This window comes from Macrosteles quadrilineatus, unplaced genomic scaffold (genome assembly GCF_028750875.1).
Source record: "Macrosteles quadrilineatus isolate MER2022 unplaced genomic scaffold, UCM_ALF_1.0 Scaffold_8__2_contigs__length_117827958, whole genome shotgun sequence".
NCBI lineage: Eukaryota > Metazoa > Arthropoda > Insecta > Hemiptera > Cicadellidae > Macrosteles > Macrosteles quadrilineatus.
The window spans coordinates 55,939,984-55,965,412 of record NW_026542601.1 but is presented as its reverse complement, the minus strand read 5'-3'; the positions used below and the strand labels follow the sequence as shown (position 1 = coordinate 55,965,412).

Here is a 25,429-nt window from a genome sequence, read left to right as displayed (position 1 = left end):
CTAACCCTTAGGAGCTGAGGTGATTTTTTCCAAAAACAATTATTTCCATAAAAAACTAATAAAAAAAATTGGACAAAGTCCCATGAAGATAAATTAAATTTGTAATTCCAATGGAAATTTGTCTTCTTAGCATCATTAGTTATAAGATGTTCACTAGAAATTCTTGAGTGTACTAATGGTAAAGTATTTGATTCTTGCTCTTTTCTTTATCATATATTTAGAATTCCTTTTTAACTATATAAGTACTTAGTTTCGTCCAAGCAACTGCCCCCCCCCCCCCTCTTCACCATTTGTCTTTTGATGTTGCTAAATGCGTGTAAACGTTCCTGCAATTAAATGTTGGTTGTAAGCTAAAAAATGCCTTATGATACTAAAATTAGAAACACATTCATTTCAGTACAAAATGAAACTAACAGAGTAAACATAGATTAAAACTAGATAAACATTTATTTGTCGGTAAGCAGTGGTTGAAATTATAACTTTAAAACATTTTCCTAATGAGAAGAGTTTGTAATGAAAAAAAAGTATTGATCAACAAACTAATCTTCTTTAGAATAGTTTCTTTGAACACTATTGCAGTAGTTTCCAATCTGTGAATTAAATAGGCAAACTTTTAATATTTTACAGTAAATTTGAATAATTTGGGTGGAATCCACAATTTTTGTTTAAATATCGGTATCCAATCAATTAATTTGATAATGTCAATGCAAACCATCCTACTTAACACGTTCGCGGCGGCATGGGAGCGATCGCTCCCATACGGAACCCTAATGCCATCCTGGAGGGTGCGATCGCTCCCAAGCTGCAATGCAGTACGAAATGATTTATTTTTAAGCCAGGATTAGAGCTAGAAACTTGAAACCTCGTACAGCACTGCTCAATAGTATACTGTATTTTGTTGTGGTGTAGGTTGGTAGTAAATTTCTCCGTCTGGCAATCTCAAAATTCTACTTTTGTCCCGTCTTTTTCCCTCCATTTGGCAATACTATTCCAATGGGACCGGCTACGTTACAAGCAGTGCTGCTATCTGTTGGTGTTTAGCGAACTACATCGACTCTCGTTGTAAAGCAGGACATCCTCGCACGTTATTTGCCATTTGTCAGACCGAAATTGGAAAACCAGTCACACGCGGCAATCGGGTTTGTTTGATGCTGAGGGCTGCGCCGCACTGGGGATACGCCCGCCATTTGACGTGCCGCCGCGAACGTGTTAAAACTGTTTTCAATCTTCTTACTTCATAAATATAAATTTATTACAATGATAAAAAATAACACTTTTGTATAAATCTACCTTCATAAATAACAATACATCAAAACTTTGAAACCCAATCATCATTGCAAAAAAACCTACATCAAAATATTTTATTTTAGGTTTTATGTAGGGAGAGTAACAATAGCACTTAATATTTAAGGCATCAAATTGATTAACATGACATAGATATAGATTTTTATGGCTATGAATCAAATGATAAAACAATATGTTCTTCTACATCCAACATGCTTCTTACACTAAAGTTATGTTTTATTTTATCAAAATAAAACCACCGCTTAGTCTTTCAAAATTAACTAAACTTAACTAAAAAATTACTAACTATCAACATTTTTTCTGAACTCTATTAATTACATAGTTTGATTTCCTTAAGACAATGTATATCCCCAACATTTACATATGCTAAAACTATTTAATCTTCACTTCAATTGGTAATTTTTTACGATTCCCAATTCAAGAGTAATATACAAAATAAATGTTACGATTTATCTAAATTGTACAGAGATCACAGTTTGACGATGGCACTGAACTTGAGTTTAAAGTTCTCCATATACTAGCTAGCGCTGTCCACTTCGGATTTGGCGATGTGCTTTTGTAACGTCGGAACTACAAAGAGCATCATTCCGCTGACGGCAAGCGTACCTCCGGCAACGTAGAACCCTGGATTGTAAGATTGTAAAGCGTCGTACAGCCAGCCTGTTTCAGAAAAACACATATTGTTAATATAACAATCTTTTGCTATAAACAGTTAAAGATATTCTATTACATGCATCAAAATTCTTCTTTCAACACTAGCAACAAACACAAAATACTTTAGAATCCGACTCCACTGTGTTTGAGAAATCCTTCACAATATTGAACTTTCTCTTATACATAAAAAAACCTTGAAGATGTAGGCTACAGGGATGAAGAAGTAAAGGCATTGAAACGGTCAAGAGTGTGAGAATTGCAACAATCAGTTAGAAGATTGATGCCGGTTTGTTTGTTAGAAGTCTTAAGTTGGGTGGTAGCTCTCTTCCCCCACCACACTCTACGTTCCTTCCTTGCTCCTAAATTGAACCTGCTACTCTTGTCTTCCCGTGCCATGAAGTGTATGTGATAATTATGTGTGTTGGTAGTTTGAATAATCAAAAGGTCAACCATCGATGTACCGATAACATCGTTGCGAAAACATCAATGTTTTTGGAGCTAAAACACCGGTGTTAATAGAGTCTGTTTTCTTTACTGCCTCAGCTAATTAACCTATTAGCACACTCTACTAGCATTGATTTAACACACTCCCTTGCGTTGGTTAGTCTACGCTCCAAGCTAAACGTTCTAGGTTGGCAGTTTCTCTTTCCCATTTACAAAGAGAAATATCGGTATTAATTTATTATGCTGGAGAGCAGGAGTGCTGACGTCAAAATGTATTACAAATATAAATTGATTGCATTTTACGTAGTATTTAGAACAAGCAGCTCACAAATAATGTAGATAGTTATCTCACTCTCTTTACACTTGGACTTCTCTAAGTCTAGTTCAGTGTGGACCGTGACATTTTTGGATTCAACATTTTATCAGTCTTTCAATAGAATAAATACAAAAATTCAGCTTCAACTTTCATCAAAACTAATACAGTTTCATTTATGAAAAACATAGATATTTCAATACTTGGGCAAAAATCTTTTTGTCGAACATCGATGCAATAAAAATATTTGGTAACCCACCATTGATGTAAAAAGCATCAAAAATTGATGGAAAAACATTGATGATGTGAAAACATCGGCTATTGCTGCTCATCCCTATTGTGAGTGCATGTAATAATATCAAAACTACTACCCTAAGCTTGAGTATATAACATCACAATACTCTCCTCAGCATTCATTCCATCTCTGATGAGTCATTAATATTCTATTACAATTTCTATTGCCACACTATTTGTATTGCTTTTCTGTTTTACTATTCCTAAAACAACGATAATTACAATTACCTGCTATTGGTGGACCAAGGAATGAGGCAATGCCCTGAAAGAGAAGCAAGATACCAAAGGCATTGGTCAGCTTGTTGAGACCTAGGAGATCGACCAGAATCACTGACGTTAGACCAACGTAGGCCCCGATCGTGAAACCAAAGACAGAGGCGTACAGGCAGAATGTGATAAAATCGTAGCAGAAGGCACTTAATATCGTACCTGAAAACCACAGAAATGTTTGATAGTATTTTGTGCAAAGATCAGTAAAATTATCATAAATTTTTATTTGATAGTGTGGCTAAACTTATAACACAATCTCATTCTCTAATAATTGTCACAATGTTATTTACTGTTTTAAGAACTATTGTTGTTACTTGTATTAAGAACCTACACGAAATACTTGACTACAGCCTGAATTCAAGAATCCCCTCACTGAAATACATTTTTAAGAATTTTAATTTCTTTTTAATGGATTATATAGCAGAAATCTTTATTTAATAGCAAACTAATCACCAAACCTCTCATGCTTGAACTTGCAGCACTAGGAGTTAAAATCCAAAGTGCTATCTATTAAAAATGCAGCATTGGTTACATTTGAAAAGGCAAAATAAATACAGTTCATTTAGATAAAAACACGATTTAAGTATGAGTACTTAAGAGGAAAAAACAGCAATATAACTATTCAATTGGTCTACACCATTCCATGAGCATGCAAATAAAATATCAATTGGAATAATTCTTGAAAGTTAGCTATTGTAAATTATTTCTAATGAACATGGTACTTAAGTTTTTGAGCTATTCAATAATGTTCTTAAAAATCAATATTCTTATAAGAGAAAGTAATCAACTTGACATTGAAATGTCTTTGCACTTGTAGCAGGGCCGATTTACCGAATAGGCAAGGTAGGCACGTGCCTAGGGCGCAAGGCAATTGGCTTTTTTGGGGGGGCGCCAAAAAATTGGGAAAGTAAAAAAAATAATTGTGGCCGTTTTTGCATGCGATCGCGGTAAAATGATAATCCCTTGCGGCCGTGTAGACATCTTAACAGTCTCCCACAATTGCGGCAAGAAGTTAATTATTTCCTGCGGTTGTGTATACATCATCATTGTCCGTCTCCCGCGATCGCGGCATAATTCTGACTATTTCCAGCGGACGTGTGGACATAATTATCGTCTTCCTTCATCGCGGCAATGAACACATCCCGCGGTCGTGATGAGATTATCACCGTCTACCGCGAATGAGGTAAAATTGTAATCTTTTCCCGGGGGCGTGTGGACATTATCATCTTCTTGCGTGATCACGATAAAATTCTGATAATCCCTCACAGCCCTGAAGACATCATCGCCTCCCGCGGCCGTGAGGCATTGTCATCCTCTCCCGCCATTGCGGCATGGTAATAATCTCCCGCGGTTGTTTGGAAATAATCATCGTCTTTCGTGAATGAGGCAAAATTCTGATCTTTCCCGTGGTTGAGTGGACATTATCGTCGTCTTACGCGATTGCGGTAAAATTCTGATCATCCCTTGCAGCCGTGTAGAGTAGACATCATTATTGTAACTCCCGCGGTCCTAGACATCGTAATCGTCTCCCATGGTTGTGAAAGACATTGTAATCGTCTCCCGCTGTCGTGAAGACATCGTAATCATCTTCTGCGGTCGTGAAGACATCGTAATCATCTCCCGCGGTCACGAAGACATCGTAATTGTCTCCCGAGATTACGGCAAAATGTTAATAATATCCCGCAGTCATGTGGAGATCATAATCGTCTTCCGCGATCGTGACAAATTTCTGACTGTTTTCCACGATTGTGTGGACATTATCTTCGTCTTCTGTGATTGCGGCAATATTCTGATCATCCCTCGCGGATCTGTAGATCTTATTGTCGTATTGTGCGATCACGGTAAAATCATGATCATATCCCGCGGTCGTTTAAACATTATAATCGTCTCGCGCAATCGCGGTAAAATCATGATCATATCCCGTGGTCGTTTAGACATTATCATCGTCTCATGCGATCGCGGCAAAGTTCTGATCATCCTTCACGGCCTTGTGGAGACATATTATCGTCTCCCGTGGTCACGGAAACGTCACTGTTGTCATGCGCCATCGCGGTAAATTGACAATTCCAGGTAGAAATACAAATACACATAATTCCCGGTTCAAAAAAAATCACGCTTAATTTCCGGATTTCCAGGTTGGTGGTCACCCTGTTATATATTGCAAAGGGGCGCTACTATTAGTTGTGCCTAGGGCGCTGACATGGTCAAAAACGGGCCTGACTTGTAGAGTCTACTAACACAGTAAACATGTTTGTTGTTGTACTCACTTATCCCACATATGGTGAGGCACCAGTTGTAGACCCATAGTCTGTTGACCCAAGTCTTGTCGGAGAGGTAACCCAGCACGATCCTGCCAGCTGTGTTAGCAATACCAATCACTGCCAGCAAGTAGCTCTGTTCATCCTTACCCACGCCTTGCTCTTTGGCCATCGACTGAAAACGTTGACCAACATCAGCATATAAAGTTGCTCAAGGTAGTAAAAATGTTAGTTGTACAGTGTTCAATATTTTTTGAAACACCATAGTCCCTACTGAATTTGAGAGAATACACTTCTCATGTACATCTTCACTCATATCTTTCTATTAGATTAAGAGTTGAAATCCGGCCAAAGATTGATTGAGAAAGACTGTTAATTGTTTACGGTAAGAAATGTTATTCTCAGATGGTTTGAAGCCCAGCTTGAGCTGTAGATAGATAACATATATAATAAAATATGCGTTATCCTAGACAAAAAGAATTAAACAAAGACCGACAGCAGTGCTGCGGTTAGCATATGCTATGGCCTCCACCGCTAGGAGTGCTGTATGGTTACGACGCACACTGCTGCAGTGTCTGCTGGTAGTATACGGCGAGGGACTGACAACGGCAGTGAATCGAACACCAAGCACTCTCTAGCGGCACATGGTGGAAACTTCCTTCGACAGTCTATATTTATTCTATTTGTCTATGATAATGATCATTTACATGGAATTAAGAGAGAAGTTACATTAAAAAAGTATAAATTACAGTGGTTTTACACAACCTTCTATAAATTCAATTTTTCTAATGGTTTGGGCGATCTACAAAATAGATACAACTGTTCAGAAGGAAAACAACATCTCCAACAAGGAAATATATCTCTGTATTAATTGAAAATGGCCTTAGAGCCGAAACTATAGTCAGTAAATATTTTAATAAATAATTTTACTTGGGTACTAAGTTTATTAATGTTTAATCTTTATTTATATATAGTAGCCCTATTTTTCTATTTTTCATATCTCTGTATTAAATATCTCCCTCAATACTGATTATTATTATTGATTAAATATCCTGCATATTGATTAACTTATCTTTAGTTTTTTGGCCATGTATGGATAGATTGTTTCAATTAGGGTGGGGTGTGGGAGGATAGGTAGTGCGAGAGGCACAGAAAACTTTTCCTAACTTTATCCCCGTATTGGTACTCTGGAAACACATATTAAATAAGATCTAACCGGAATGTTTAAGATAACTCTACAATGTGGAAAGGGTTCTAATACATTCCACCTGTCATGTATAATGACTGACAATCTAAATCTACAGAAGAGCAGTCGAGTCACTTACTTACCACAATAAAAGTGTATGGAATATAAAATCCGATGCTGGTGCAAAAGTTTGACAGTGAGAAGAGGATGAAGATTGGGTCCTTGAGGAGTGAGAGATCAAGCATCTCTTGCAGTGTATCTCTTGTCTCTCGGTGGCAAGGGAAGCAGCCACAGACCACGACCTGGTCATGGGGATCATGCACATCTAGCTTGGACTTCTCTGGGATACTGGCCTTCCTAGAGACAGCAGAGAAATATACACAATAGTCAATGTGGAATTACATCATAGTTGCTGTAGATACAACACGGTAGACCGATGCTTCTGGACTTCTTCAGCACAAAAACCCTCAACAAACAACCAACATAAAACCTACGTAATTGTATAAATTGATTCATGGTGCTGCATCACTTTTTCATCTTTATAAAAGGTCGATTCATACACATCAATCCAATCACAGTCTACACACAGTTCAGTCTCAATTGCAATCACAATTCCTCAGTCAACTGTCCGTTAGTTGGTTTCAGTCAGTCTTCCGCCACTTGAATTACAGTGATGTTACAGTCAAGAATTTTTTTATTAAAACACAATATTCTATCAATGTTTCTATCCCCCCATCTTGATAATTGTTAAAAACAGTACTATAAATACTATCACACTTATTTAAATTTAAAAAATACTATTTTTAAAATGTTAAACACATACATCACAAGATCGTCAGGCGTCAAAAACAAACTCAAACCGGTGAGAAGAAATCTTAAGTTATTGACTGACGGACGCCGGCAGAGCAACAGACAGACTTACACCGGATAAGTGTAGATAGCGCAAAAGAAAATCCAATAAACGTATTCTTCTTCTTTTTTGACTGTGACGTCAATATGACTGATGATATGACATGCCGCTGGACCTTAACAGACCTTAACATAGACGTTGATAGACCTTAACAGTCCTGATTTGTAAATAGCCTTTGAATATTTCAACATAGGTTTACACCTCTCAAGTTTTAGCCATTGACTGTTGTCAAAACATTTATAATGATTTATTGTATGTGTACGTACAAACTATATTAACTATATTTAATCTAATAAATTGTATATCTTGATAAAAAATTAAATATAACTGTGGTAAAAAGGTTTTACAACATTATGATATCTTTGTTGTTTATTAACCTTCAGCACTCAGTATCCAGGCTCTGTTCAAAGGTTAAATTTCATAATGTTCTTTTGTTGACATACGTTCAAAAACGGGGTTTTATTAATTGTTTTTGAATCATAAATTAACTTTTTATAAAAAAAAACCACTAAATACACGGACACATTTAAAAGCTTTTTAATTACTCTTTGTGGTCAGATAACGTACAATAATAATTTGTGCATGTACAATAATCCATAAAATAAACCATTATGGTTTTAAAAACTCCCAAATTACCTAGTTTCAGGAGGGATATTATGAAGACTCCCTCTGTACAAGACGTCCTTGCGGTACATGATGCCGCTCTGTGTTGACCGTACGCTGCCGCTCTCGGAATGTAGTCTGGTCCGACAAGTGTGGTCGGCCACACACTGTGTCATCAACATCGGCTGACTGAGAGAAGACTTTACCACGTCCTCCTCCTCACCCTTAGCTTCCTTGGACGTATGTACAACCCCGTTGGCGTGTTTGGGTGTAACAAACGTGTGCACGCTGTGAGGCCTCTTCTGTTCGTCCATCCCGTTCATCGTAGGGGATGACGCGTTCGTCACAATGACAGGAATTACAGTCTCCTTCGACTTTAGTGGGATCTCCTCCATCGAGATAGCCTTGCTCTCAGGCATCTTTAGCGGCCGGAACAGTATTCCATAGAGGCTGCACTTGATCAGCAACACCCCCATGACGGCCATGGCGCCTCGCCACTGCAGGGTCGACAGTAGCCACTGAGTCAGGGGCGCAAACACGAACGTGCCGAGACCCGAGCCACACACTGCGATGCCTGTGGCCAGGGAGCGGTACTTCTCAAAGTAACACGTCACACACACGATGGCTGGCAGGTAGATTAGTCCTATCCCAAGACCTGTAAAGTGGAATTTTAATTTTTAACTTTTTTTTAGTTACATAATAAGATATAGGTACATGATTTATTATTAATCAACTGATCAGAAATCAAACCATAGTATAAAATCACACATTTAGTAAATTTTGTATTCCTAAACAATCCTCTAAGAATCAAAATGTGAAAAACCAAGAAGTGATTTCTTAGAATATAAGTCTAGATGGAATAATGAATTGATAATATGAAATATATTGAATAATAACTGTTGATAATGAATTTATATAGGTTTTTCATTTAAATGCAATGACCTCAAACTGATATTAGAGTACATAAAAGTGAATGCGAGTGTAGATTCAAAGAGATGACAGGTTTTTTTAAATAGCCGATTCATATCCTGGATCAATTAAATTTAAAGGGTTTGTAGCCAAGATTGAGCTGTAACTATACAGAAAATTTATATAGAAAACATCCTTCATATACAAGATCCTAGACAATATGTACACATCTTTCAGAATATGTGAAGCTAAAGTAGCCTACTCAGTAAAAAAATTGACGAGTTCTACAGAAATCAGTTATTGACATCGGCTGTTGTTGGCTCAATTTAATTACGTTCATTTTGATACAGTGGCGGTCCCAGGATTTCATTTTGGGGGGGATGAACACCGGGGTCTGGGGGGTATGGAATATTCCCCTGAAAAAAGGGGGACCGGAAAAAATGTGGAATTTTAAGCCTAAAAACGTATTTTTATACCTATTTAAGCTCTAAAATATGCTCAAGTTAATAGTATTTGTGTTAGCTAATAAAATATAAAATTTTTGGGGGGGGATATATTTTTCCCATCCCCCCCCTGGGACAGCCACTGTTTTCATAGTACTAAAGCTGGCAACAATTTTTGTATGGGAATGGGTGTTTAATTTCTATAAATAGTTAAAGGTTGTGTTTCCGTGATAATCACCTGCTCCCAGTCCGACGGTGATGTACAGCATGAAGACACTGTTGGCGTAGGCGCCCGCTATCATACAAACTCCACCCAGCACTGCTCCTACTATGGTCACTGGCCTGCAGCCATACCTGTTGACAAATGCGCTGGAGATTGGACCTGCAAACACACCCAGAGGTTAAGATTGGAACAGTCAAAATTGTAGCAAAAGCATGTATAAAAGTGCATGTGTATGTCCTCAATACAATAGTTAAGTTTAGATTAACTACTTCAATTTAACTATTCAATAAGTAAGCCTACCAAAATTGCAAAACTTATGATTTACACAACTATTGACTGATTGATTGTAATAATTGTTCCTTTCAGCATAAGTACATTTCAATCAATACTCTATATATGTTCTTTATGTCAGGGGCAGATTATGCCACATAGCCACAGAATATGTCCTCTCCCTATTTTGCAGTTTGGTCTGCTAATGTGATGCTAAACTGCCTTCCATTAAACATGACAATGAAATATTTAAACATAAACATGTTTGAAATGTTTTGTTAGGATTTTTATTCATTGATTAGTTGTAGTTTAAACCAGTAAAATATTTAATTTACTTGACCGGAATGATAACTATAAAAGTAGGGGAATCAAAATCACATCTCTTTTATTAAGTTATAACCTGGGAGTTAATTCAACTCAAGTGATATATTTTTCCCATTTTATTATTAGAACGGATAAACACGGATCACTAGACTGCACTGAACTTGATGCTAGTTGCTAGTAGTGATTGGCCAAGTGCCAGCTTAGATGTCACCAGCTGTAACTTATAGGTTGCTCGTTCAATCCTGAGAAAAGTTATCAACTTTACAAGACATATTTTTTTAAGCTAGATACCAACATTATTTAAATAGCAAAAGTAAACAAACTTAAACTAATTATAATAAATTTTTTTCTGTTCTCTATAATGTCTTAAGTGTGTTGCTGCTAAAAACAGCTCGCTCCCTCATTATGGCTAGATTATACAATGATATAGACTATTGATTGAGACGATTGTCTATCTTTATATTTTTTTGTGATATTTAACTGTCCAGGGACTTTTTTCTACCCTGTATATTTAGAACCAAACCAATGATGAATTCAATCAGTGGTGTAGTCGTAATTCTCTTAGAAAAAAATTAAGGGTGGCATGTCATCAATATATAGGTTCTTTGTAAATAGTATAGAGTAGGAATGCCGTTCCCACTCCACTACACCACATGTTTTGTAACTCTGCATAGAAATTCTCATATGCAGTACACATGCTTTGTAACTCTGCATACAAATTCTCATATGCAGTACACATGCTTTGTAACTCTAAGTCTTCTGCACCTAACCTGAACATAGAGTGACTCCTGCTAAGATAGAGGATATCCAGGCAGTGGCTCCAGCACCTTCATTGAAGTACGTCCTTAGCTCAACCAAGAACAGTCCGAATGTGTACGTCACCCCGTCAGCTGAAACATACAAGGGTCTTTTAGTTATAAAATACTTATTACATATATTATGGGTATATTTTAAAAACAGTTTACTTCCAGGAGTAGGGGGTTGAGATATTTGGGCTCTATGACCTAATTTTACACACTTCCAAGGTGCCCAACCACTCTTCAATTTATTTTTATCTTTTTACTTTTGCTATTTGTATATACTTATAAGTAAGTATTTGTATATTGTACAAAGTAATAAGCAGTGAACAAGTGCAAGGTTACCTAACGTCTTTTATTGGAACTTGAAAGCTTAATATTTTAGAGTTTTATAAGCAATTGCCTCATGAAAAAAATAAAAATTTGTCCCCTGGGTTATAGAGCCCTTCTCCACTCCCTAAATCTCCTACTGATTTCAAGTTTCCCTTATCAAAAGTTGTGTGACATTTGTGTAATAAACTTATGTCAAATGCTGACTGTCTACACTAAGCTAAGTATTGAGTCGAGATTCATGAGCATTTACTGTATGTGACGTCTAATGATAGTCCATACTTATACATACATCCATACATATAGTGCATAATAAGCCGGTCTTATAAAATCTTTGATTATTAATCAACAAAGTGTAGAGAATCAGTGTATACAGATTTTAAAAGTTATTTTACAATAGTAAATCATAACAATGAAGTGTATTCAGGGTCATATGTAGCTCAGACCTGGCTTTGTAGTTAGAATACAAAAAACCTGGTGGATAGAAAACTATAATACCCCTGTCGCAGTAAACCTGCAGACTAAGCGAACTTCCATTTGCCTGATTGGATTTACACTAAAATATCTCATTAAATATCACATTTATTTCCTATTTAAATAGTTAGTTTAACGGCTACTTAGGTTTGCTGCAAAAGGGAGGGTAAAAAGTGTTTTTTTTTTTTTTTTGTAAAATGTCAATAGTTTAGAAATAAATTAATGTACTTTCCAATTTGATCAAAATATGTTTATAAACAAGCAAACTACAACAGTTGACTTATTCTCCATAAGAATAACAGAGGAATTTAAATTTACAATTTTTTGGAATTTTCTCTGTAACCATTAGGGACACAATAACGCTTCAATATACTTAACTATTTGTTTTTTAAGCACTACAAAATGGTTTGGAAAGAAATTTTGAAATTTTCTGTTTTTAGGGTCAAAAATGGGAAAACCCTATTTTTTCCCCATAAACCCCCGTTCCCATAGTCCGATCATGCTGGTTCGCAAACTTGTACGAATAAATGTAGGTTTAAACGTTTATACAAAATTTCATCAAAATCGGATCATTTTTGCTTGAGTTATCGTGCTAACGGACATATATATATATATATATATATATATATATATATATATATATATATGAATTTGAACGGATGGTGTTTTTGGCCCTCTAGGGACATCAAAACGAAAAATAAATTGGTCCCGGGTCCAGGTCTTACCATGAGTACTACGGTAATAGCTAAAATACTTATGGGTAATTTTTTCCCTATACCTATGGAAAATTCGCTAGAATATGGTCTAATCTAATATTATGGTAGTGTCCGTATTGGGAATGTTGCTGAAAGTCAACAGTCCCGGAAGATCAAATAATTTATACCTGTGCCGCTAGGTCAAAAACTACAATGTTTGCAGTGTCTGTAGATCAAAAATCCCAGAAAGTCAAATAGTACAGTCCGGGCTAAAAGTTTAGTCTATGTTAAAGCAATTGACTTATTGGGAATTTGACCTAATGCAACAGCAGGATTAATATAACGAAATACGGTAAAATACAAGTTCAGTTTCGCTGAGTCAAAAGTGTCGGAAGATCAAAAGCAATAAAAGTGAACGTCGATTCAGTGTAAAGTAGACCTCCTGCAACGCTTACTACACCAACAAAACTCGCTTTTAGTTACTTCGTGTTTTGTCATAATTAGAATAGAGCTAAAATTATCATATTTGGTACATAGCTTATTTATTAATGCTTCTTGCCAACTGTTTGGTCAACACTGTAAATAGGTATAGTTTATGTAATGAAAAGCCTTTCGTCAAAATTTGTGGCATAAAATACACGCAAGGACGATCTGAACATTTCTGGTTATTATATACGTTTGTAAAAGGAGATCCATTTAATTGTAGAACTATTTTATGAGTTATAATGTAGTCTACATATAAACTGTGTAATGTATTACGCCACGGAAGGGTTGAAACCTGTCCAAACTATCATATATATTATTATAACGTAAATGGGGTTTTTTCACGATTCTGAATCAACCAGTCGATGGATTTTCATTAGTTTTGTGTTGAAAGAAAGACAATTTTGAGAACTAGATAATTTCAAAGCCATAATTTAAAATTAATGTCCCAGTTTTTTATAAATTAAGTTTTAGTTTTTAAAAAGTCTAGCAGCCGATGCTAACCTTCTCCAATAAGTCAATGCTTCTAGCTAGCTTTTAGTACATTATAATTTGCTTAACATAACAGCTGTAACATTCAGTATTTGTGACACAAATTCAGCATTTGGAAGAAAATTCAAATACATACTTATGGTTGACTTATTTATACTATGTATGTGTAATGCTGACCATTGATACATTTAATTCTTCGGTACGAGGATGGCAGTTTAATTAAATGTGCATAGTAAAATACAGTAGTAGGATGTTCAAATTATTTTTTAAAGTATTCTTTGTAATCATCGATTTGTTTTAGTCCAATATAATTTGTTTTAACTAACAGCTGGTTGAATGTGCTATGTATACTTATAAAAGGCAAAGCCCTCACTGACACACTCACTCTCACTCACGCATCATCACTAATTCTCCCACTTACCCCTTTACCTAGGAGGCTGAAATTCGATACACCGATTCTTTGGGCATTAAATAGGAAAACTAAGTAGTTTTTATTATGATCGGGCATTCGGGCTCCGCCCCAGTGGCTCTGGAGTTTCCCATCTTAACCTTATGATTTTTCATATTTAAAAGGAATTAATGAATCATAACAGCTGTGTCAATTTAACAATTTATGACAACAGCTAATTTGCAACCAAAAGCTGAGTGAGCGTTTCGAACGAACTTCAACCTGGAGGCGAGTTAACCCCAAGGCAAGTGAGCTCAGCGAACGAGCTAATCTTGAAAATTAATTAGTTTAACGGGGCAAAGCCAGCGGGTACAGCTTGTTATTCTATAGAATTATTAGGTTTTTAGCTGTCATCGTTATTCGGGGACCGAGCAGGTCCCTAGCAGCGACCACAGAATTAAAATTTTAATTTTAATTCTGTGGTCGCTGGTCCCTAGGGCCGCAAAATTAGCTGCCCGCTTACTTACTTAAAACATGAATGCATATTAAATACACAATCAGTATCCATAGAATTATTTTATTGTCACCGTTGCCTAGCAACAATTTATTTTTATTTTTGCTGATGCCTCGAATTATTTCTTCACATAACCTTAAAGTTGTAGTTGTGCTAACCATCAGTGTGCATTATTATAGAGGTGAATAGTGGCAATAGGGTATAGTGTGGTGCAAAATAGCGTTCGTACCACGGACCGAAATGGTTTTGCAGCTCTCGATCGAGACGAAGTCGAACTATCTCGAGCCGGCAAAACCTTATTTTTGGCCCTAGGTACGAAATATACTATTAAATGGGTTGTAGCTTAATCGGGTTTCAACTTTATTTAATTTACAGTCTGTTTCAAAAGTAGAAAAATAAGCAAATACATTAACAATAATACAACGTTAAAAGTATAGTGATTTACCACTCTCAACACTAGCTGACAAAGATAATTTTGATAACACAGCCGAATCTGAATGGGAGGTTTAAATGTCGTAAATGGTGTTGTGATTGTCCAATAAATTTAGTGCAAGATGAGAGCTCGCCTTGTGGTCGGAAACTTGACCAAAAGTATGTATTTTTCCAACTTATCTATATTTACCCTATGCTATAAATAAGACATGTAAATGGAATTTCTTCTATTTGGTTTTATTTTCTGTTTACATTTAGTTGTTATTTCGTTACCTACATGGCAACCCATACGGCCCAAGTTATTTTTAAAATTTTAAATTCGTTTCTTGTGTTTATTTTTGAGCTTATTTTAATTTATAAAGGGATTCATCATATCTACAGGAAAATATCTTTCATTTGGTACCAACCGCGTGTAATTCGTTCCAGTAGTATGGTCAGGCTAGCTGTCATAAGTTTTGCAAAAGTTGTTTTGTATAAGACGATTTTGAATGATTTTCCAATTTGATTATCTTTTTTCACTAGATTTTGTAATTTCTTCTTTGACTTTTCAAATTCTAAGATTATTATGAAGTGTTCTGTTAGTAACAAACCAAGGTGCGTTGACAATTTTACGTAGCAATTTTGATTGGTATCGTTGAAAAATTTCAATGTTTGATGTACTTGATGATCCCCAAAGTTGGATCCCATAAGTCCAAATTGGTTTTATAACTTTTCTGCAAAGTAACATTATTTTGTGTACTAAGTTTTGATTTAGATCCAAGAAGACAATTAAGCTTAGTTATTTTAAAATTTAGATATTGTCTTTTAGTCCAGATATGTGCCTTCCAATTAAGCTTTGCATCTAAGTGCATGCCCAAGTATTTTATTTCTGTTACTTTAGGGTGGTAAATATTGTTCATGGATACTGGAGGACATGTAGCCAGATTTAGGGTAAAAGTAATGTCCAATAAATAACAAATACTACATAGACTACATAGACTGATGAGTGATTGTCATTGATATCACTGTATTAAATAATGTATTACCTAATTATTTGTAGGGAGTAAATTAGTTAGTAGACTATCTATTAATCGATTTGCAAGGTACATTATGAATATTTCATAATGTAGCTTGTAAATCGATTAATGTATTTAAACCAGACGCTCGTCAAATAATGCAGTTCAAGGCGGAAATGTAGTGAGGGATACATCAGGATTAGAATGTGTGTTACAGAACAAGAAACTGATGACAATAGTTGGAATAACTAGTCAATGTCAACGCACTCGATAAAAGCGCGGGATTAAAAAAGGCGCGAATATGTGCAAGTACTACTGTATAACCAACGACAACACCTATGAAAAACCAGACATAAGCTATATTACAACCAGGCCTACGAAAAAGTCAAACTATGTAAATAATGAATCACTGAATATGATTAGACGAAATCACAGAGGTACAAACTATGTTAGATATTTACGTGGTAAAGGAGTGTAGTTTCCTGATAGGTCTAAACAACGTCATCAGTTACCAAATCAATTATTTTTACTAGTTTTAGTCATACAATTGTTCTCATTTAAACTTGCGCTATTATGCTAATTCAACCTAGGGCAGATGTAGTTCCCACAATATATCTATACTTACACGAGGAGAGCGTGGTATCGGTGATTTTGTAAAGTAAGAAATAATAGATGTAGAAAGAAATGTGTAGATTTTGAACTTTTTTCTTTTTTCATTGATTTACTGTGTTGATTATGCACCACAGTGCTTTGTACTGTAATTATTTTCTGCCATTATGAAAAATTCATTGCCAATATTTCTTTCAAGGTCCCTTGCATTATTTTGCGTGTACTAATATGTACTAGGTGTACAATGCAGTTGTCTGCTTGCAATTTTTAGCGGAGCTATCATAGTACTGTAATCCAATACTTTTGCAAAGTCAATGCTAAATATAGTTCACGTAATTGAGATGTCTCCTACAAGTCCACTAAGTCAATTGTATAATTGTTTCTCATAAATGGGATGACTACTTGTAGTATCCAAAGTCAATGCTTTATCTGTTTCTCTTAAATGAAATCTCTACTTGCAGTATCTAAAGTTAATGATAAATCTATGCTAAAACTATTGCCTTGGGTGTAGTACGCCAGTGTCACGGTGATAACGGCGGGAGTGGTCGTGGTAGGCACGGATGAGTCGTTGTTCTTGCAAGGCTGTTTTTTGCCTGTCTTCTGGCTCAGTCAGCTTTACACCATCGGGAAGAGATAGTACATCCAAACTAACAAAAATAGGTTCCAAGGACCCATATTAGATTTAATACAATTGGCGGCAAACGTTATTGTTGATTAGTATGTTAAATAACAATAAAACTGTTGTAGGAGTTTGTTCCTAACCGTAGGTGCTCTGTATAATATTTAAATCGCTAAAATTATACCCCAACAATCAACGTTTACAATCGTGATACGTAAACAAATGATCCAATAATATGTAAGCCGAAGGATCGTCGTAAATTAATGTCTTTCGTGTAATACAACAATATGATAATAAACAATGTTACTATATCACTAATAACGTGTACGTAGACCGTCGCAATTAGGCTCAAATTAAAATATAATAATGCAATGTCAGTATTAAACAATCTTAATACTTGTGCGTAACAATATTGCTGTACTACAGAGAAACAAGGGTTTTCGAGTCGCTGTTGAATAATAGGACAACAAGAAATTTAATAATAATACGTTAATGAATACTATTACTATTAAACAGTTTCAATCCCAAATATTTTACGGGCAAGCAAGTCGGTTGTATTATGCAGAAATAAAGCCTATAGTAGAATTATGAACGAGGAAACTCAAATAGTAAACCGCACGAATACCGTTATCAAACAGCTGATTGGGCCCCTCTTATCTCTTGCCCATTCATCCAGAGTACAATTGACGAGCTTAAACAGTGTACAGTACATTTCTTTTTACGTACAGGTCTAGAAGGGTAGGTACAGGTCGACTAGCATTTACAATTCTCACCAAATATTTGGTAAACTGAATGATAACTGAAAGATAACTGAATGCTCTGACATGAAGCAGTGTTCTTCTTTACCTATAAAACAAGGTTGACACCTTTCTTCACTGATCACGTAATGCGTGATTTTCTATAAAGTCTTGGAAAATAAAAGGAAAAATAGATAGACTACAGGTGTACTGTATGTGGTTTACACACAAATATTCATCAAACTGTGTGATAGTTTGTTATAGCAATGAACAGTTTGAGAGTACCTATCGTATTGTTTAAGTCGATGGAAAATCTCTGTTGATCCTGTTTTACAAGCAAACCAAAAAGATACAGTAGTCACCACTCTATGCGACATATTCTAGCCAGAATATTGTAATCGTATGATTCTATAAGCATTGGTAGGATTGCAAAGTACTACACAAACATTATTTCAAGGGTAATAACAGTCACAATTTCCGCTGACTTTAAAAGAGTCAACTAAACTATTATACTAATGGACACACAACTAAATGGAACAACTAATGGAAATTCTCACGATGTACATTCGTTCGATATAAGCATTGAGTATACACGTCAGTACATACGTGTATACCCAATGATATAAGCAACGGTTCTTGCAATTTATTGCTTATTGTTTTTTAGAGTTGTTTTCGGACTTACTCACACTCGTATAAGGTTTTCCACGTTTGTCATTGATAATGTAGCCATGTTGCTTTGAAATGGCGACCATACAAAATGTATGCATTTTAAGCCAAGTATGAATGGAGATGAGTGTGGGATGAGTGGAGCGATCTTGTTGTCCTGTTTGTGACTAAGGCCGACATAATCCTTAGACACAGCTGTTAATTAATAGTGCATACAGTCAATTAATAGCAGCAGAGGTCAAGTTTGGTATCAAATTAAAGGTTTTATTCATAAAAATACATTGCTGCAAACCCAAACTCAAACGAGGATGATGATAATAACGTTAATGATGTCGCTAAAACGTATCGTTTGAAATTTAACAGCTGAAAATAAGTGAAATAGAAAAGGTTTTGGTTAAATCCATCAAATTGTAATTGGACACTAGTAAATACTAGTGCACTTGTTGCTACCTCCCCCCTTCGGTTTCATGTATTCCTCTCAATCAGTTCAAACCTAGGAGGATTAAACATTAATGTTAATTAATGTTAAATCCTCCTAGATTCAAACCTGAAACACCCAGATCGAAACTCGCCTGTCGTTATTTTACCATCGCCTGTTTTTTAAATATATTTTTCAAAAAAGAAATATTATATTGATTTACTTTGGTTTTTAAAAATGTTAACGTTTTATTTTGTTAAAGATTTATGGTGATACGTAAATATTGTGGTGTAGTAGAGTATATTATATTGTAGTTAAGTGTTAAATTTTGAAATTTTAGGGTGAATCGAGATGAATCTTTGTTTATAACATGGGTCTCTCCTACCTTAACATACATACCAAGTTTGATAAACATCGGTTGGAAAAGTGCAAAGATAAATATTTGTATGTAAAAAATACAAAATGGCGGATATCTGGTTAACGAAATTATTTTGGAAAAAATGTTATCCTTGATTTTCTGTTTATTTTGACCCAAGGAATTACTAGGTAAAGTATCTCCCCGCTTATTTTAACACCCTGTTTATGATGTATTCTTATAAGTGAAAAATGTTAGCTGGTAATAAAGAAAGATGTTTTATAAATAATATGAATGTACTGGTGATCTGTATATTCACCTTTTTCTTGTCCTTAGATAAATTAAATTAGATAAATTAAAAGTCCACTCAGCAGTCGCATCGTACGATGTAGTTCTTTCCATGCGTTGCGAAATGCTACATTTGCCGTCCTCTTCAACCCAAGTTATCTACTGAACCACTGATTGTAAAAAATTCAAAAAAATATATTTTACGCATTACACTTTTGGCTACAACTTTGCCACAGACAAAACCTCTCTAACCCAAAAACAAAAAAAAAATCTCGCATGCTAACTTTTTCATGTTAGAAATCACGATTTAAAACTATTTCACCATACAAATCATTTTTTATTAATTAGATCGGTAAATAGTTTAAAGTTCCAACAAAATAGTCATCGAGTAGGACTAACCAAGAAGCTCTGTGCCAAATTTCAAAATTTTAGCACAACTTTAAGAACACCAAAACACGAAATTATTGAAGACATGCGTCGAGAGGACTATCGTTGTTTTTAACAGATTATACTTTTGACCTTCCGGCACTGTTGACTCAGCGAAACTGAACTTATATTTTATCTTATTTCGTTATATTAAAACTGCTGTTGCATTAAGTCAAATTCCCAATAAGTCAATTGCTTTAAAATAGACTAAACTTTTAGCCCGGACTGTACTATTTGACTTTCTGGGATTTTTGATCTACAGACACTGCAAACATTGTAGTTTTTGACCTAGCGGCACAGGTTTAAATTATTTGACCTTCCGGGACTGTTGACTTTCTGCAACGCGTCCTTAGTATTATTCACAGAGTTTGCTTCGTCAGTAGGGCAATTTTGTAATTCACTGATGTTAATGTGTATGAAGATGCATAATCTTAAATACATGTCTCTGGAAATTGATCATGAATATGAACCAACAAAAACTCATATTTTATAATCACTGTTTTAATTGAAAGGATCAGGTTTTATCTTCATAAATAATCAATTTCAACAACCGGCCTAGAATATATGAAGAGCCTATAATTTCTATTGATATAAAGCAACCATGCGGGTAACATTATAAATGTTTATGTTGGCCAACACTTTATTTTGTTTAGGTCTTGGGATAAATAGGCTAGTCAGTTCCACTCCCATATTTACCAAGGTGCAACTTATTCCCAGATACTGGATGGATAATATAATGTTGTCATCATGGCCTCTCTCTCTCTATTATAAAAATTGCTAAAGAAAATTGGAAAATTACAATTTAAGTAAAATACATTTACTATCTCATTGAAATTTGTTAAAACAAACTGTAGGCTATCTCAAGTAAGGAATCTGTCTTCTAAGAACTTTCAATAGAAACATAATGGATTTCTCAATTATCCACATATAGTTTTCTATGTGGTTTTGCTTGTCTCGTAAGGAATCATTGAATATCTCGTAAGCCAGCAATGTATGTATTTACACATATTTGTTTGATTTAATCTTCTATCTCAACAGGATATAAACGTAATTATATCTATAACCTGATCACAATTTACTGTCGGGTACTTTTTAGTTGAGGGTTATAAGAGCTTAGATTATGGTTTTATTTTTTGTTCATAGGAGAGACCTTATCCCCAAATACGTAGCCTACATCACAATCAACACCTGTCTAAAAAGTGTCAAAATATCGTTACTTATATTACTAAGCAAAAACTTAGCACATTAGTTTTAAAATTAAACGGACACACAGAATACAAAAACACCATCTAGCCGTGATGGAATGCACATCTAATAATTTCAAGAGGAATTTCAATTGAGATCCAAGTTCCAAGAGTATTAGCAGTGGAATTGTAACAAGAGATCACAGAGCCCGCATGAATCATTGTCTTGTCTGCTTGTTCTAAAACAAAGAGCTTTGACTTTCACAAAACATACGCAGCCTCCGGATTGAACATATATTTAAAATCAGACTACTGACAATTTGATTTCTTTGCTAACTATGGCTGTATTATCTTTACTCTTTAGTTAATTAACCAAAATTTAACAACACAATGAAATAAAAAAAAAAATTATAAATCCATTTTTTTAGAATGTTAAACTTAACCTTACCTCAACTAAGTTAAACCACATTTAAAAGATTGTAACCATTAGGAACAATTTTTACGCTACAAACTTAGTTAGCGTAGTTGTTATGATATCGTGGAAGCCTTAGTATAGTATATTAACTATTTTTGTTGCGTTTACTCGTAGGTAGTATCATTGACTAGGCCTACTAGTAGACGTCCCATCTATGGACCAGCTGTAGCCAACTTTTTGTTAAAAAAGAACGTAGACTAGTTGTGTGAGCCACTCACAAATTGCGCTAGTGACTAAAACTCTATTTTCTACCAAATTGTTTGTTGCTGGCCAAGTTGATGAGTCATAATAGTTGTTATAGCTCACAATAAGTCATTCCATTAGTTTGAATTGGTAAAAAAGATGGCGTATTCGAGAGAAATCAGTAATTTAGATCAGCACAATCTGTCGGTGGCACACATCAACTACGACGATTTTGGATAAAAAAGTTGGCTACAAATTTAACATGGGGATGGAATGTCTAGGGGTAGTATTCATAATTATTCACTGGAAACTAACCGTAAGATCAAAATGTAATTTAAATCTGAAAAAATTGATAAATGATACCTCATAATAGCAGTTATATTACCACTAGCTGTAACCCGCGGGCTTTGCCCCGTTTAACTTCTTAATTTTCAAGATGATCTCGTTCGCATGGCTCAATCACGTCCTGGTTGAAGTTCGTTCGCTGCGCTCACTTGCCTTCAGGTTAGCTCGTTCGCTACGCTCACTTGCCTTCAGGTTGTTATGTAAGATATGTATTTTATTTAGGTATTACGATAAAAGTCATACAAAAGCTTAACTGGGAGCTGAGATGTGAGTATCAGAGGACAATAAAAACAAGAGACGAAGATTTATTTCCAGTTTGCCTCATAAATCTTGGTATCAGATAATATTATGGTAAGCTAAGCCAAGTTTAGAGTTGTACCACGTGTTGTTTTTACGAGTTACGACCAGCACACTTTTTGTTATAAGGATATCAAAAACTTATACACTTAAGCGAAACCAAAAGCTTAAAGTAATCTGAGTCGCTATAATGTTCTTCTAATATTTTTTTTATTTTGAAATGGCGTTAAGGTAGTTTATTCGTTAGCTGTAATACCCTTTAGACAGTTCATACAGTTTTATCCTTTTAATCAACTATGCAAACCACCTTCAAATCAAGGTCGTTGGTTTGAATCCAGCAAAAACGATTGATTTTGGATCCAGATGCAATTTGCCATTGGATTACCGGAATCAATTATTAATGATGCGATCTACATGATAGGGGCTTATAAGTTTACCATCCTGTCATCACAGGGTTTCAGTCTAATATACACTTACGAGCTTTCCAAACTGTGTACAACCCTATTTAAAGTATCAGGAACCCCTACACATGTTGATGTCTGCACATTGTTGATCAACACATTATCGGTTTTATCTTTAGTCACCTCCCGACTGTTGGTTCTTGGGTAGGTCAGTGTTCTAGGCCAGATATTTGGCTCTTTGACCACCCTACTGGTGCCAAATGTGCTAAGTTTATTCACACAACATAATTATCGACCATTGTAATCAGTGTGGACCACTTCACCACGTTCACTTACTGATATTCACTTTCAGTGTATCAAATTAACAATTATTTACGGAAGTTTTGCACTTAAATTATCTTCCATTAGGTACATTATTCAATAAATTGTTAAAATTTTATAAATGAAAGAGTTTCATATGAAATACTTGTATTAAGACTATTATTTAACGCCAAACTATTGATTGACTTAGGCCAGGCCTAATTTAATCAACAATGGTTTAAAAGTAATTGAGCTCCATGCAATACACTATAGATAGGTTAACTACTTAGGGACTTAAAATAACTCATCTATATAGACTGTATTTCATCCTCATCGTGTTTTTAGGCATCAACAATAGCATAAACTGTTTAATATTATGAGTAAGTTTGAAGTTACCAACTTAACTTAAAAACAAACTTATGAAAATTTCAAAGCACAAAAAGGTCAGCTGTGTGGGTCGGGTCATCCAAGTTCAACTCTGCGTCAGCGAAGAAAAATACAATACCGCTGAATCGCTGAGCTTGCTGATTCAACATCATAAAATGACAATGCTTGGACTTCAGCATTTTACTGTCTTTGGTTGCACACTTTCCAGGCTTATTGTAAAGTGTCGTATTATGATAATGTTTTTGTCGACTTTAATGGTTAATGCGTCAAATTACTTAATCAATGCATTTTGTTCAAAAGAATCAGTGATTCATTTTTCTTTGAATACAATAAGAGATAAGCCTCAAAGAAAGTATATGTTCCAAATCGTAATAGTTTCAATTGAGTATTAAAAAGTGTGATATAACACAGAGAAACAATGATTGAGCTGTAGAGTGGTCCAGAGGTCGACAACAATGTGTCAGCTGTAGATAAGAGATAATACTATCACTCCAGCTGTTCTGTGATAACCTCGTGGTGTGATACGTGTACATTCATTGTACGTTATTTCAGTCACTGTTGTTATTATTTAGAGTGTTACACTTGTTTGGTGCTAGATCATTTTAATTAAATCTTGCTCGTCAGATTAGTTCACCGTCATAGTTTATATATTACTAATTAATTATTTATTTGAAAAATCATGTTTGAGGTAATTCGTCATATAACCTAACACAACAATAAAAGAATTGCGAAACCAATGATTCTGTAAGATAATTTAACCCTTCCGCATAAACAGTTTTTCAAAACATCGGATCAAATAGTAACCTAATTAAACGTTTGTGACCAATAATCCAATTTCAAACAAAATTAGACCAGTTTACTCGTAATCCCTAAGATAATAACCGCACACTTGAATTAAGTGTTTTTATTAACTTTCGTTACATTTGTTAAGTATACAAGCTGCAACATCGGCGCGATCGACTGCAGGTGAGCCGGTGCCGGTACGACCTACATTGGACAAATAAACTCTGTAAACGTTATTGCATCCTTGCGATAGAAATGTATCAAGCAATGGAGAACTGATTCAGTCAGACTACAAAGTAATTCCAAAATTCATTTAATTGATATTTTAGTTAGGGACTAATGTCTGAAAATTGCATTGTATTTTCCTTTCAGGAATAGGAAGATGGAAAATTAAAAATATTCAATATACATATTGCTTGAATGAGTAGTTCATATCTACATTTACTAAAAATTACCAAATTACAAAATGATAATTGTATTACTATTATTGGTATATTATTGGCATGGCTATTGGTATTAGTATTGGTATTGGTTTTGGTATTGCCAACTCATGACCGAGTAAACTTTTAGCACATTTTATACAACAATTATGAACATATGCGTGCACTTGGTTATCAATAATTTAATTGCTAGACATGTAATTTGTTCTGGGGAAAAACGTAATAGCAAACGTTATAACAGTTAATCCACAATTCTGTCGGAGAAAAGTCTCCTCAGTTGTAAGTAAGTGTTATATTAAAAAAATTATCTTGAAAAATAAGGAAAATAAAAAAACGATATAGTACATCTAAATACGTCCCAATGATTAATAAATTTAAATTTACAAAATAAATTTTGTTTGTACAAAAACTATGCATAATATACTGTGTGGAGATCTGGCATCACAGTACATAAATTATAACTTATTCAGTTACTTTTTATTTTTCCAGCTTAAAACTTCTGGAAAAATA

General features: G+C 34.9%; 1 protein-coding gene across 2 annotated transcripts in view; it reads right to left on the bottom strand.

Moving 5' to 3' along the window:
• Positions 1–1,441: 1,441 nt before the first annotated feature.
• Positions 1,442–25,429, bottom strand: part of LOC128999452 (monocarboxylate transporter 12) — an 83,839-nt gene continuing 59,851 nt past the window's right edge. For both annotated transcript variants that reach the window (XM_054425983.1, XM_054425982.1), the window contains exons 3-9: positions 11,177–11,296; positions 9,828–9,971; positions 8,271–8,892; positions 6,868–7,081; positions 5,548–5,713; positions 3,239–3,439; positions 1,442–1,965 (exon numbers count right to left, since the gene is read on the bottom strand). In XM_054425983.1, coding sequence (XP_054281958.1) covers positions 1,823–1,965; positions 3,239–3,439; positions 5,548–5,713; positions 6,868–7,081; positions 8,271–8,892; positions 9,828–9,971; positions 11,177–11,296 — 1,610 coding nt within the window. In that variant the 3' untranslated portion in view covers positions 1,442–1,822. The remainder of the gene's footprint in view (positions 1,966–3,238; positions 3,440–5,547; positions 5,714–6,867; positions 7,082–8,270; positions 8,893–9,827; positions 9,972–11,176; positions 11,297–25,429) is intronic.